At 40.4% G+C, this 13,553-nt stretch overlaps 1 protein-coding gene across 2 annotated transcripts in view; it reads right to left on the reverse strand.

The window, feature by feature from the left end:
• RBKS (ribokinase) overlaps positions 1–13,553 on the reverse strand; it is a 146,584-nt gene that overhangs the window by 32,749 nt on the left and 100,282 nt on the right. For both annotated transcript variants that reach the window (XM_004377639.3, XM_012555914.2), the window contains exon 7: positions 8,718–8,906. In XM_004377639.3, coding sequence (XP_004377696.1) covers positions 8,718–8,906 — 189 coding nt within the window. The remainder of the gene's footprint in view (positions 1–8,717; positions 8,907–13,553) is intronic.

A 13,553-nucleotide genomic window follows, 5' to 3' on the forward strand; every position in this document is an offset into this window, starting at 1 on the left:
TGAGAAATGAGGAAAAACAAAAATGAAGGAAAAAAGAAAAGGGTAAAAGAAAAAAGTGAATAAATCGAGAAACTGGAAATGAAGAAAGACAAAAAAAAAAAAAAAAAAAAAAAAAAAAAAAAACAAGAAAAAAGAAATGCCTCCAGGGATGTCCCTGTGTGACTGCGCAGAGTAAGGGAATAGATCCAAGCTGCGCGGTACTGCCCAGGTAGAAGGGGCTCCCAAGCTGAGAAAAGGAAAAGAAAACAAATTAAAACAGAACAAATCAGAGCAAACAAATAACAAAAAAGCCCCGGGGTCCCACCAGCGTGGCGGCATGGGCTGGGACGCAGTTTCAGAGTTGAGTGGTGTTTCGCAGCTTTTAAGGAAGAAGCAAAGATGGCACATGGAGCCAGGTATTTGAGAGAAAGGAGGTGGAAGTGATGAGAGGTAACGAATCTAAAGAAGCAGAAAAAAGCAACACCAGCAGCCAACAAAAGGCACTCAGTGAGCCGGCCAGTGCGAGTGGGTGGAATCCAAGCAACACCAGGGTGAAGCTGGTGCTTACCGGCCAAGAGATTGTGGCTGCAAGAAGCAGAGGAGGCTAAGTGGGGATGAAGATGGGTAGGGGATGGGAAAGCCTATATTGCTGGTTACCAGTTGTTCTGTCTCCTGCTGGAAGCTCTGTGAAGCTGCTTTCTCATATCCCGTTCGCTGATCTCCAATAGGAGTCCAAGATGGTGGATCCATGCTGCGGTAGCTGATGGGGACCTCTGCATGTATGTCTCCTCGCTCTCTGTTCTTGGTCAGTTTCTTATTCCATTCGGTGCTTGGCTGAGTTCTTTATCTCTTCATTTGATGCATAGGGTTTCAGGACTGATGTGTGACTGTTTGACTTAGTTTTTCTGATCTTCGCTGCGGAGGGACGGTGTGGTGCTTCTGACTATAGCGCCATGTTGAAAGTCTTTATTATTTGTTATGTGTGGCCACTGATGGCTCTGTTTGGTTAGCTTTATGGTCAGCTAATGACTATATAGAGATATCCTTAAATGCCTGGCACCAGTAAGTCTCCCAGTCTCTGCCATGGTGCTGTGTGTGTGTGTGTTGAGGCACACCTTGAACAATCAGCCAGGAAGTTGACAAAAATGCTTTAACCTTCACTTCCTGCTTGTATAGTTCTTCAAAGTCACCCAGAGATGAGAGCTTAGGGCCTCCTTAGGTCCTTCCTGAGCATGCACACAGACCCTGGGCATGTGCACGGCCTTCTAGATAACCAGGAAAATGTCAGAAAACTTCAAAGCCCCTATGGATATCTCATTCACCAGCTTTTCCTTTATGTTTTTTGGTTAGCCTATTTTTGCCCCAACTTTATCAACCACTTTAGGCAGCCTCAAAGTTAATAATTGTCTGTAATGGTTTTTGGCAACCACTCCCCCCACTGAGAAAAGGCTTTTCACACCAGATGAGCTCCCAGTCAGGTCACATAAAGACAACCTTGCAAGCAGAGTCTGCCAGGGAACCACTACACAGGTCAAATAATGACAATTCTCTTGGAATGAGGGTTTGAAGGAGCTCCAACCACATTTTGCCCCCTTAGGTGGCTGCCAGGCTGCTGGTTTTCACTGTGGTTGCAAGCTGTTGGTTTTCAAATCTATCACAGAGCTGGAGACAGGGATGAGAATAAGACAAGTTAAAATGCCACAAAGCTGACTGTTCTTACCAAGACTCAGCTATTTTTGAATAAATATGCCTAAGATTGCTACAAGCTTTTGGTTAAGTTCCAGAGTTCTGAAAGAGTTTATTCTGGTAATTTTTGCCAGTTTTCTTATTGCTTTTGTGGAGAAGAGAATTTTCAGAGGTCCTTACTCTGTCATTTTAGCTGACATCACTCCAGTGGCTTCTTTAAAAAGGATGTTTGAAAAGGAAATATTTTTGGACTGTAAATGCCTGAAAACACTTACTCTGTCCTCACACTCAGTTAATAGCAAAGGTGGCATTATGGATTGAATTGTGTCCCCCCAAAATGTGTGTCAACTTGGCTAGGCCATGATTCCCAGTATTGTGTGGTTGTCCACCATTTTGTGATCTGATGTGATTATACTATGTGTTGTAAATCCTAACCTCTATGATGTTAATGGAGCCCTGGTGGCTGCTAACCAAAAGGCTGGCAGTTCCAATTCACTAGCCACTCCATGGAAACCCTATGAGGCAGTTCTACTCTGTCCTATAGGGTCACTATGAGTTAGAATAGACTTGACATCAGTGGGTTTTATGATGTTAATGAGGCAGGAATGGAGGCAGTTATGTTAATGAGGCAGGACTCAATCTACAGGATTAGGTTGTATCTTGAATCAACTTCTCTTGAGATATAAAAAAGAGAAGTGAGCAGTGAGGAGGGGGACCTCATGCCACCAAGAAAGAAGTGCTGGGAGCAGAGCGCATCCTTTGAACCCGGGGTCCCTGTGCTGAGAAGCTCCTAGACCAGGAGAAGATTGATGACAAGGACCTTCTCCCAGAAGCAAGAGAGAGAAAGCCTTCCCTGGGAGCTGGCGCCCTGAATTTGGACTTCTAGCCTCCTGGACTGTGAGAGAGTAAATTTCTGTTTGTTAAAGGCATCCACTTGTGGTATTTCTGTTATAGCAGCACTAGATAACTAAGACAGGTTGGTACAGAAATTTTGAGATGGGAAATAATCTCTTTCAGTTTTGAAGGTTCTGCACCATTGTCTTTTAGAATTCTCTTTTGATTCATTTATAAGGCTTTTGGGTATATGTTTGTTTAGCTTTTTTAGTGGCTGCACTAGGTATTATATTATATATACATAACATCACAGTCCACTGGTGTCACCATTTCTCCAGGTTGCATGAAGTATAAAAATTTACCTCCTTTTATGTTCCTTTATCCTTCCCCATTTATAATGTAATGGTCTTAAATATTTCCCCCACATACATTCAGAATCCCGTCAAGCGGTGTTATAATTTTTGCTTCAACCATAAAAAGTAATTTAGAAAACTCCAGAGGAAAAGGAGAGTCTATTTACCTATATTCTCACTTTTTCCATTGTTCTTTCTTCCTTCCTAATGTTCCAAGATCTCTTCTTTTATCTTTTCCTTTCTGTTTCAAGAACTTCCTTTAGCCATTCTATTTGGGTAGTTAACAGAGTGACAAATTCTCACAGTTGTGCTTCATTTGAAAATGTCTTGATTTCTCCTCTCTTCCTGAAGGTTGTTTTTGCTGAATATAGGATTCTGGGCTGACTGTTCTTTTCTTTCAGCCTTGGAAAACGTTGTGCTACTTCCTTCTGGTTTCCATGGTTTCTGATGAGAAATCCACTCTCATAAGAATTTCTTCCTCTCTAGGTAAGGTGTCAATTCTCTCACTGTTTCAAGATTTTTTTTCTGTATCATTAGTTTTCAAAAGTTTGACTATGATGTGTCTTGGTATGGATTTCTTAGGGTTTATCCTGTTTGGGGTTCACTCAGCTTCTCAAGTCTGTAGGTTTATGTCTTTTGCCAAATTTGGGAACTTTCAGTCATTATTTCTTCAAATACTTTTTCCGCTCCATCCTCTTTCTCTTTTCCTTCTGGGTCTCTGATAACATGAATGTTAACTTTTTTATTACAGATCCACAGTCCCTGAGGTTCTCTTCATTTTTTTTCCTATTTTCTTTCTGTTGTTCAGATTGGGTAACCTCTATTGTCCTATCTTTCAAGTTCACTCATTCTTCCCTCTGTCCCCTCCATTCTGCTGTTGTGCCTATTTATTGAATTTTCAATTTCAATTACTGTATTTTTTAGTTCTAAAACTTCCATTGGTTCTTCTTTGTATCTTTTACTTCTTTGCTGAGATTTTCTATTTTTTTATTTGTTTCATTTCTGTTCATGATTTCTTGCTGAAGTATTTTTATGATGGCTACTTTAAAATCCTTGTCAGATATTTCCATCATCTGTGTCATCTCAGTGTTGACATATGTTGATTGTCTTTTCTCATTCAAGTTGAGATTTTCCTGGTTATTTGCATGACAGATGATTTTCTATTGAAACAAGGAAATTTGGGGTGTTGGTGAGATTCTGGATCTTATTTAAACCTTCTGTTTTTGCTGAATTCCTCTGACCCTGTTCTGGCAGGGGAAGGGCGGATGCCATCACATTACTGTCAGGTGGGAGTAGAAGTCGAGGTTCCCTACTTGTTCTACCTTGACACCTGAGGTGGTGGTCTCTTTGTTACTGCTGAGTGAGGGTGGGAGTTTAGGCTCCCACTAGGCCTCTGCTGATATCACCTGGGTAGGACAAAGGTGCCTTGTTACTGCTCCCCTTGTGGCCTCTACTGACATCATAGTGGGTAGGGGGATGGTCTCATTACCACCGGGCAGTGGTGAAAGTTCTGACTCTTCGCTAGGTCTCTGAACCACCCCAGTGGGTGGAGGTGGAAATCCAAGTTCCTCACATGGTCTCCACTGACACTGGGGAAGGGGGGCTTGTTATCACCCTAGCAGGGATGAAAGTTCTGGCTCCCTACTTGGCCTTCTCTGATACCATCCCAGCATGGAAAGGAGGGTTTGAGTTGCTATATCTTACTGCAAGGTGGAGGTCTAGGCTCCTCACTTGGCCTTTGCTAGTGGAGGTAGAGCCATTTTTTTTTTTTTCCTTCTGTAGTGTTTGGCTGAAGTAGAGTGGTTATTGTTTAAAAGTTGTCTGTCTTGCTAGTTGCCTGCCCCTTTTTTGATCCTTGGTTAGCAAGAACAGGCTTTTCTTTCAACTTTTTTATCTGTACTTGTTGATGTTTCTGGGTTGCTCGCTTCTCCAGCACCTAGTCTAGGATATATATGAGGCAAAAAGAAAACCCAAGGATCTCACCATTGTGTTGTTACTTGGGTCCCAAGGTCTACCTTTCAGGGTTCTTATCTTTGTTTCATATATAATGTTCATATTATATATGTTTGTTTCATATCTAATATGAATTATTACATATCCACCATATATATAATGTTAGAGGGCAGAATAGAGAAAGGTATGTCTACTCCATCTTTCTGGAAGTAGAAGTCCCCTCCTGTACCATGATCTTTTAATTCTTAACAACAGCACTGCTATTGAAAATTCCGATGCCATTCTGATTCCTGGCGTTCTGCATGTTATCCTTATTTTATTTCAGAAAGCCTGTAGATCTTTTCTTTATCTTTGGAGTTATGAGGTTTTCCAACGTCATGCTTTAGTAAAGGTCCTATTTTTTTCCCAAGAGAATCACTTAGACTACCTTTGGAGTTACGAAGTTTTCTAATGTCATGCTTTAGTAAAGGTCCTATTTTTTCCCAAGACAATCACTTAGACTACCACTAGGTACACTGATGGCTATGAGAATATGCCACTATTACCCAAACCCTTGGCTAATGACAACTAACCCCTGTTAAAAATCCAATTAGATTGGTGGGGGTGGGACACAGAACCTCAGAATTTTAGAAGGAAGCCAAGAGATTACCTATTCCTCAAAGCAGAGACCTAATCTCCTAGCGTAGGGGTTGGTAAACTTTGGTCATGGGCCAAATCTGGTCTATACCTGTTTTTGTAAATAAAGTTTTATTGAATATAGCTATGCACATTTATTTCTGTGTTGTCTGTGACAGCTTCCCTGGGAGAATCAAATAGTTGTGACAGAGGCTGTATGCATATGGCCTGCAAAAACTAAAATTTTATTCTCTCTTCCTTTACAGAAACAAAAAATAGCCTATCCTTAATCTTGTGCCCTGATCCTTTCTGATCTAATTCTCCATCTCCTGCCCCTAAGTATTAAGTAAACTGTTCCCTTATTGAACTCTTACTGTGTTTTATCTGAACTGTTCTTATGGTACTTACCATTACCTATCTTGCATTATAAAACAATTATATATGACTGTTGTTGTTAGGTGCCGTGCAGTCGATTTTCAACTCATAGCGACTTCATGTGACAGAGTAGAACTGCCCCATAGGGTTTGCTAGGGTGTAATCTTTCCAGAAGCAGATCTCCAGTCTTTCTCCTGCAGAGCTGCTGGGTTGGTTCTAACTGCCAACCTTTCAGTTAGCACTGAGCACTTAACCACTGCACCATCAGGGCTAAATAATTGGTAGTATTATCCCGCCTCTTGGTGTCTGGGTCCATGTCTGTTTCACCTTTGTCTTTTCCTCATGTGGCATGTAATCAGGACTCAATTAGTATTTGCTGAATGAATGAAAACATTTAGCTACTGAACCACAGACTCTAGAATCAGAATGAACCTTGGAGATTAAACCCTCCCCCTATTTGCAGTATTAATGAATGTACCCATTTTACAGGTGAGTTATCTGAGGCCCTGAGAAGTTATCTCGCTTGCCCCAGGTGACAGTAAGTTATCAAGAACAGCAGAAACTGGAACCCAGTCTCCTAGGTCCTAGACAGAGCCTGTTACATTCTGTCAGACTGCTTTCCAGAGAGCAAAAGCCATTCATCCTGAAGGGAATCATTTCCTGAAGAGGATGATTCGTCAAATCAACTCCATTTCTTGGTATCTAAAAATTAACTACAAGTGCTAAGAAACCAAATGAAAGAGCGTATAACAGTTATCAACAAATTGTAAACACCTCCTTAGTGCATTACTGCTGTATTTAAGATGCTTAAAGTTATAATCAGTCATGATCTATGAAATCTGTTCCTTCAAATGAAATTACTCTGATGACTATTACTGCCAATTCCAATTTCAACAGTTCCAAGGCTAGTTTCTTCATAATTTACTCGCATGCCCAAGCAGTTTATTTCCACACAAATGTTCTTTGGGGGGCATGGCTGTTTTGGTCTGGCCAGAATCCACTTCCTCATCTTTTGACAACAGTTCTTTGATTTTTGTTGGACACCAGGGATGGGGACATGATGTGGGGCACAGTGTGGGCAGGGAGCTGCCAGTCACCACCACCTGGAGAGGGCCTGCCTGAGCTCAAAGCTACTACAAGGAAAGCCGAGCGCGTGAGCGCTTGAGAGCCCGAGCGGCATGGGTTAGCCTCGTGATGACATGGTCTAGCCTCTGCATTCTGTTGTACCTTTGGACCTTCCAATTATGGGCACCAAATAAATCCCTTTTCCTGCATAAGCCTGTTCAAGTTGTCTTTCTGATGCTTATAAACAAAAGGAGTCGTGACTACCACAGATACTGAAGTCACAGGCTGAACCACTCTGTGGATTCATGTAGGTCCGACATCCTCATGAGGACTCCTCATTTCATTTTTAACAAGAGAAAAATGAACTTCTCTCACTTTAGGACCTTGCATACTTTTAGTCTAATGGATGACTGAATTCAGAAGTAAAAAGTAACCTCTCAAATTCAGGTTACTGTCCTTAACAAAACAGAAAAAAACTAATGGTTTCAGAAATGATTAAATATGATGAGACCACTACCACTGAGTACAATTTATCAAATCCCCCACATAAAGCACTTTTTAAAAGGTAATAGGGATGTTAATTTTATGTCATAAAAATATTCCTTGCACTTATAATTTTTTCAAAGTATATTCATATCATTACTTTATCAGGTCCCCTCAAGCTTCTTTTTAATAAATGACCCATAGTTTGAAGTCTTTTATCAGCATAAGAAATTAAAACACATTTTATAAATAATTATATATTAGTTTCTTATAAATAAAAACCTTAAAATTTTCTTTCTTCTTCACCTCTAGTTTCTTGTCCCTGAAGTTCACTTACTTTTCTAGTCAGCTCTTCTGAATTCCTTACAGGCATCAATCAGTCAGTTTCAAAGGAAATGTGAATCTTTTTCCTAATTTTTTTTCCTTTTCCCTCCTAGTCTGTAGCAATGGCTTGTCCACTAGTGATTTCCCTTAATCAGTGCCTTGCACAAGAAACGTCTATGTGGACTTCCACAGGCCTAGTTTTGAACTGTGCGCTCTGTTACTTACTAGCAATGTGATCCTGAGCAAGTTTCTTCGTCTGTAAAATGAGGATAATAATAGTACCTACTTCATATAATTGTTGTAAAGATTAAATGAGATGTATGAGAAAGAGACACAGTAAGTATGCTGTGAATGTAAGCTGTTATCATTTGCTGACTAAAAGAATGACCTCTGCTAAACAGTGCCTGGAGTCCCTGGGTGGTGCAAACAGTTAAGTGTTCGACTACTGACTTAAAGGTTGGCAGTTCGAACCCACCTAGAAGATCCTCGAAAGAAAGGCCTGGCATTCTGCTTCCGAAAGGTCACAGTCTTCAAACTTTATGGAGTGAAGTTCTACTCTGACACGTGTGGGGTCATCATGAGTCAGAACTGACTCAATGGCAACTGGTTTGGTATTTTTTGGAACCAGTGCTCACTGCCATTCATTTCACATGGGAAGTATGTAAGACAAGGCTATTTGTTTATTGTCTAGAATCCAAACCTCATGAGAGCTGTATCCTTAGCACCTAGATATGACCGGCACATATAGGTATTCAATAACTTTTATTGATTGATTGAATGAATGAATGAATAAAAGCAGTATAATTTAACAGATATTCTGATCTTATGGATGAGGAAACTGAGGCTCAGAGAGGTAAAGTAATCTGTATAAGGTCTCACAGTGAGTTAGAGAGGGATTAAGATCCAGTTCTTCTGCCCCATTGTTCTTCTCTTCTACCACTATCACCTCCTAGGCTTTTACCTCTTTATTCAAAAATTCAAAGGCAGTATCTTAGTTACTAAATAACGATTTCCAATGGCCAAAAATGATACTTAAATCTTTAAGCTTACCGTGGTATCCACAGTCTTGACCTTCTCTGTGACAATGTGCTTTGGGACAGACTCAGTTCGTGACTGCATCACGCATCCTTCAGCACCTAAAGTGATGATGACGACCTGGCAGCCCCTTTCCATCAGCACCAGTGCAGCCTTCCCGGCATCTGCAGGGCTGCAAACCGTGAGGCCAGTTAAAATCTCAGCCTGGAACACACAAAAGTGAAAAGAAACAGTGGTGATAATAAGTCACCTGGGTCTACTTCCAGATTAGATTTGTTTTTCTAGAAAATATCTCCATTCTTTTTCATAACAACCAATGTTATGACATGTTATGATGGATCCTGGCTCAAGAAAATAAACAAAACAACAACAATAAAAACTAGCTATAAAAATATTCTTGGGACAACTCGGGAAAACTGAATGTGGCCTGGATATCAGATGGCAGTATGGAATTGTTGATAATTTTCTTAGCTGTGATAATGGTATATTGTGGTTACTTTTAGGAGATGAATGCTGAAGTATTTAGGGGTGAAGCTTCATGCTGTCTGCAAGTTACTCTCAAATGATTTAGTGAAAGCAAAAATAAATATATACAGGGGAGGGGGAGAGGAAATATAGCAAAATGTTAATAGTTTAGGTGGAGGGTACATTAGTGTTCATTGCATTGTTCTTTCAACTTTTTTATGTGTATGATAATCTTCATAACGAAGAGTTAGAGAGAACAAAGAGAACTCTATAAAAGAAAGAAAGGAAGGAAGGGAGAAAGGAAGAGGCCACTGCTAGTGATTTTGGTATAAATTTTACCTGTAAATTTTGACACCTGAGAACATAATTCTTCTGGGCCTCTCTTGAGATGTAATGCCTTAGTCATGTTATTAGTTCTAGCTTTCCGTGTCTCTAGAGACCACTAACTTCTTTTGTTTGTTTGATTTTACTAGAGAAGCTGGAAGCAGAGCAGGAGAGGCACTGATATATGGCAGAAAAAGCAACACCCTGGCATTCAGGAGACCTCCACTACACACAGACTCTGTGACCTGGCCCAAATCACTTACAATCCAATTTCAAAATGAGGGGTTTGAACAGGGTCAGAGTTTCTCATCCAGAATATAAAAAGGGCTCCTTGTGGGGTACAGTTTCTAAAAGAACTTGAAAAAATTATTCGTTAATGAAAAGAAATTTGAACAAATACTAACACTTTACCTTATTTGCTTCAGATATTTTTTATTTAAATAAATAGTATCTTCTGTATATACTATTTAGCAATGTGCTTTTCCCCCTTAACATTATTTAATTCGAGTTGATATATGTAGCTCTATTTTTTTTTTTTTTTTTTTTTTACTGCTTAAGATTCCGCGCTGCAAACATACTAGTTTAAACAAAATCTATTCTCCTTTCTATGGACACTCTAGTTTTTTCCATTTTCCTCTTTTGCAAGCAATGATATAGTGGACATTCTTGTACATGTCTCCCCATGCTCATGGATGAGTGTTTCCCTATCATGTATATCTAGGAATAGAATTTCAACTTGATTATCTATTACCAAATTGTTTGTACTGATTGACTACTCCTACAAGCGTGCTATGAGAATTCCCATTTTTCTGCATCTGACAAAGTCTACAGTGATTCAGAATCTCCACCCTCTTCTCCAACAAGACGAGGATCACAGCAGTTTTAACTACCTATGAGCACCACCATCTTATAATTGTTGTCTAGAGTTTTAGTTTTTACTTTTTTAAAACACAAAATTTAATTATAATTTTTTCAGCTAATAGTTAATTAAATTTCCTGACATATTATTGTCACTTCCTGTGCACATCATTTCTTCTTGAATCCTTTGCCTGCCATTTTGGTTCAGTTTTTCGCTTCTAAAGTATATCCACTAATAGTTAAATGAAGATCTGTGAGTGGAAAACTTTCTTAGTCTTTGAATGTCTGAAAATGTCTTCATTTTGCCTTTACTTTACAATGAGAGTTTAGCTAGACATAAAATTCTAAGCTGAACACTTCCCTTTTCATTCCAAAGCTATTATTCCATTGTTTTTTTAGCATTTATAGTTGCTAATGAGGAGTCTCCTGTCAGTCTAATTGTCATTTCTTGATAAGTAATCTGTCTTTTTCTCTAGTAGTTGAAAAATATTTTTGTTTTTATCCTTGATTTATGCAGTTCCACCAAAAGGTATGTAAGCAGAGATTTATATGTATCTTACATAGTACTGTTAATACACTTTTGATCTGATAATTCATGAAAAGCAAAGCTTTTCTTCAATTCCAGAAAATACCTTGGAATTTTTCCTCTACTATTGCTTTTCTTCCATTCCCTCCACTCTCTTCTTCTTTCACTTCCACTAGATGTATGCTGAAGCTTCTCAAACTATCCTTCATTCTTCTAAAATTTTAATATTTTAAATCATCTTTCTTTTTGTAACGCTTTTTAGGTGAACTGATCTCCAGTTTACTTTGCATTAATAGATAAACTGTACACACAAGGGGATACTGCGTGGTTTAAAGTCAGGAAAGGCGTGTGTCAGGGTTGTATCCTTTCACCAGACTTATTCAATCTGTATGCTGAACAAATAATCCGAGAAGCTGGACTTTATGAAGAAGAACAGGGCATCAGGATGAGAGGAAGACTTACTAACAACCTGTGATATGCAGATGACATGACCTTGCTTGTTGAAAGTTGAAGCACTTACTGATGAAGATCAAAGACCACACAACCTTCAGTATGGATTATATCTCACCATAAAGAAAACAAAAATCCTCACAAGTGGGCCGATAAGCAACATCATAATAAACAGAGAAAAGACTAAAGTTGTCAAGGATTTCATTTTACATGGATCCACAATCAACACTCACGGAAGCAGGAGTCAAGAAATCAAGCAAAAATCCAGAAGATTAACAATACAATTTAAGAATTAGACAACTCAATAGAAAGTCATAGCAGCAGAATTGAGCCAAAGGAAGTCAGAATTAGTGAGACTGAAAATAAAGCACTTGACACCAACTTACTTGAGGAAAAATCAGATAAAAGGATTTAAAAAAAATCAAGAAACCCTAACAATTATGTGGGATTCTATCAAGAGGAATAACCTACAAGTGATTGGACTACCAGAGCAGGGGGATAACAGAAAATACACAGAGAATTGTTGAAGATTTGTTGGCAGAAAACTTCCCTGATATCGTGAAAGATAAGAAGATATTTATCCAAGATGCTCATCAAACCCCACATAAGGTAGATCCCAAAAGAAAGTCACCAAGGAGGCAGGGCAAAGATGTTGGAGTAGTCAGATGCTCCTGGTGGACCCTCTTACAACAAAGACACAAAAAAACAAGTGATCCGATTATATATGGTACTCTGGGAACCCTGAACATCAAAGGCAGACTTGAGGAACCAGACTGAGTGGCAGGGCGAGGGAGAGATGGTTTGGAAGCAGCAAGGAGTTGCCAGACCTGACGTGGAGAGAGCCTGAACCCTTCAGGCTGATCAGCTTGGGGGTGAGCAGTGAGGCAGGCAAGCAGCCGTGCTTGGGAGGTGTGTTTTCCGCACCAGGAGAGACCCAGCACCAGAGACTCTACATGGCCACCCAGAACCAGTGAGAAGCAGCTCTCCACGGAAGATAACTACTTGCGCACGGCTTACCACGCAGATCAAAAACATGCCCCCCTTAGGGAAAAACCTCTCTCCCATTTACCACCCCGATCCCAGCTCTGCACTGGATCCCGTACCAGTTTCAGCAATTGCTGAGTCCCCTGGGCTGGAGGTAGGATCTGTCACATGCCTGGAGCCATTCTCCCTGCCTTGTAGAGTGAACAAGTTAACAAAAGGAAAAAATAAACTGCCGGCTCTCCTAAGCCAGGAACCCAGGGTAGGCACAGCTCCTTTGCCTAGGCGCAGGCATAAGGGATCCACAGACTTTTGAGTGCCTTTCCCCCTGCATAGACTTGTGTGGGCCCACTCAACACCGTAGGCCCTCATTACCGCAGTACAACAGGGTATAAAGCAGAAGGCTAACTTCAACTGTTTCAGCTGTGAAGTGGCAGGTTCTTGACATTTGACACTGCTCTGCCCATTAAGCAGGGACTTCACCTACGCACATCAGGGCATGAGGACTGGTGGCTCCACCCACGTCACCTAGCTACCTGTGAGAGGGGCCCATGAATAAGAGGTACCCCCCAGTCCATACAGCCAACAGCATTAGGTGCTCATAGGCCAGCTGCAAAACCCATCCACCTACGCTCTCTAGGGAACAGGGACACACTTTCCTAGTGGACACTCGGGTGGCCATCAGCCCCCTGCCTTGCTCACAGTGTGTCCCCCTGCTGCAGCCAGATGCCTGTGCCTACACCAATCACCCATACCTGACTAGGACTGTAAGTGAGAGCCTACACAACACACTTGGTGGCCATCTACCTGGGCAATATTAATCTGACAAAATAGGCTTTAAAATAAAATCCACCACAAAGGATAAGGAAGGACACTATATTATGATTAAAGGGTCAATACACCAGGAGGACATAACTATAATAAATATTTAAGCACCCAACAACAAGGCCCCAAAATACGTAAAACAAACTTTAACAGCATTGAAAAGAGAGATAGACAGCTCTACAATAATGGTAGGAGACTGCAACACACCACTTTCAGTGAAGGACAGAACATCCAGACAGAAGCTCAACAAAGACGGAAGATCTCATAGACATATACTGAACACTACATCCAACAGCAGCCAAGTATACTTTCTTTTCCAACACACATGGAACATTCTCCAGAATAGACTACATATTAGGCCATAAAGCAAGCCTTAACAGAATCCAAAGCATTGAAATATTACAAAGCATCTTTTCTGACCA

The sequence above is a fragment of the Trichechus manatus genome, unplaced genomic scaffold, assembly GCF_000243295.1.
Source record: "Trichechus manatus latirostris isolate Lorelei unplaced genomic scaffold, TriManLat1.0 scaffold00052, whole genome shotgun sequence".
NCBI lineage: Eukaryota > Metazoa > Chordata > Mammalia > Sirenia > Trichechidae > Trichechus > Trichechus manatus.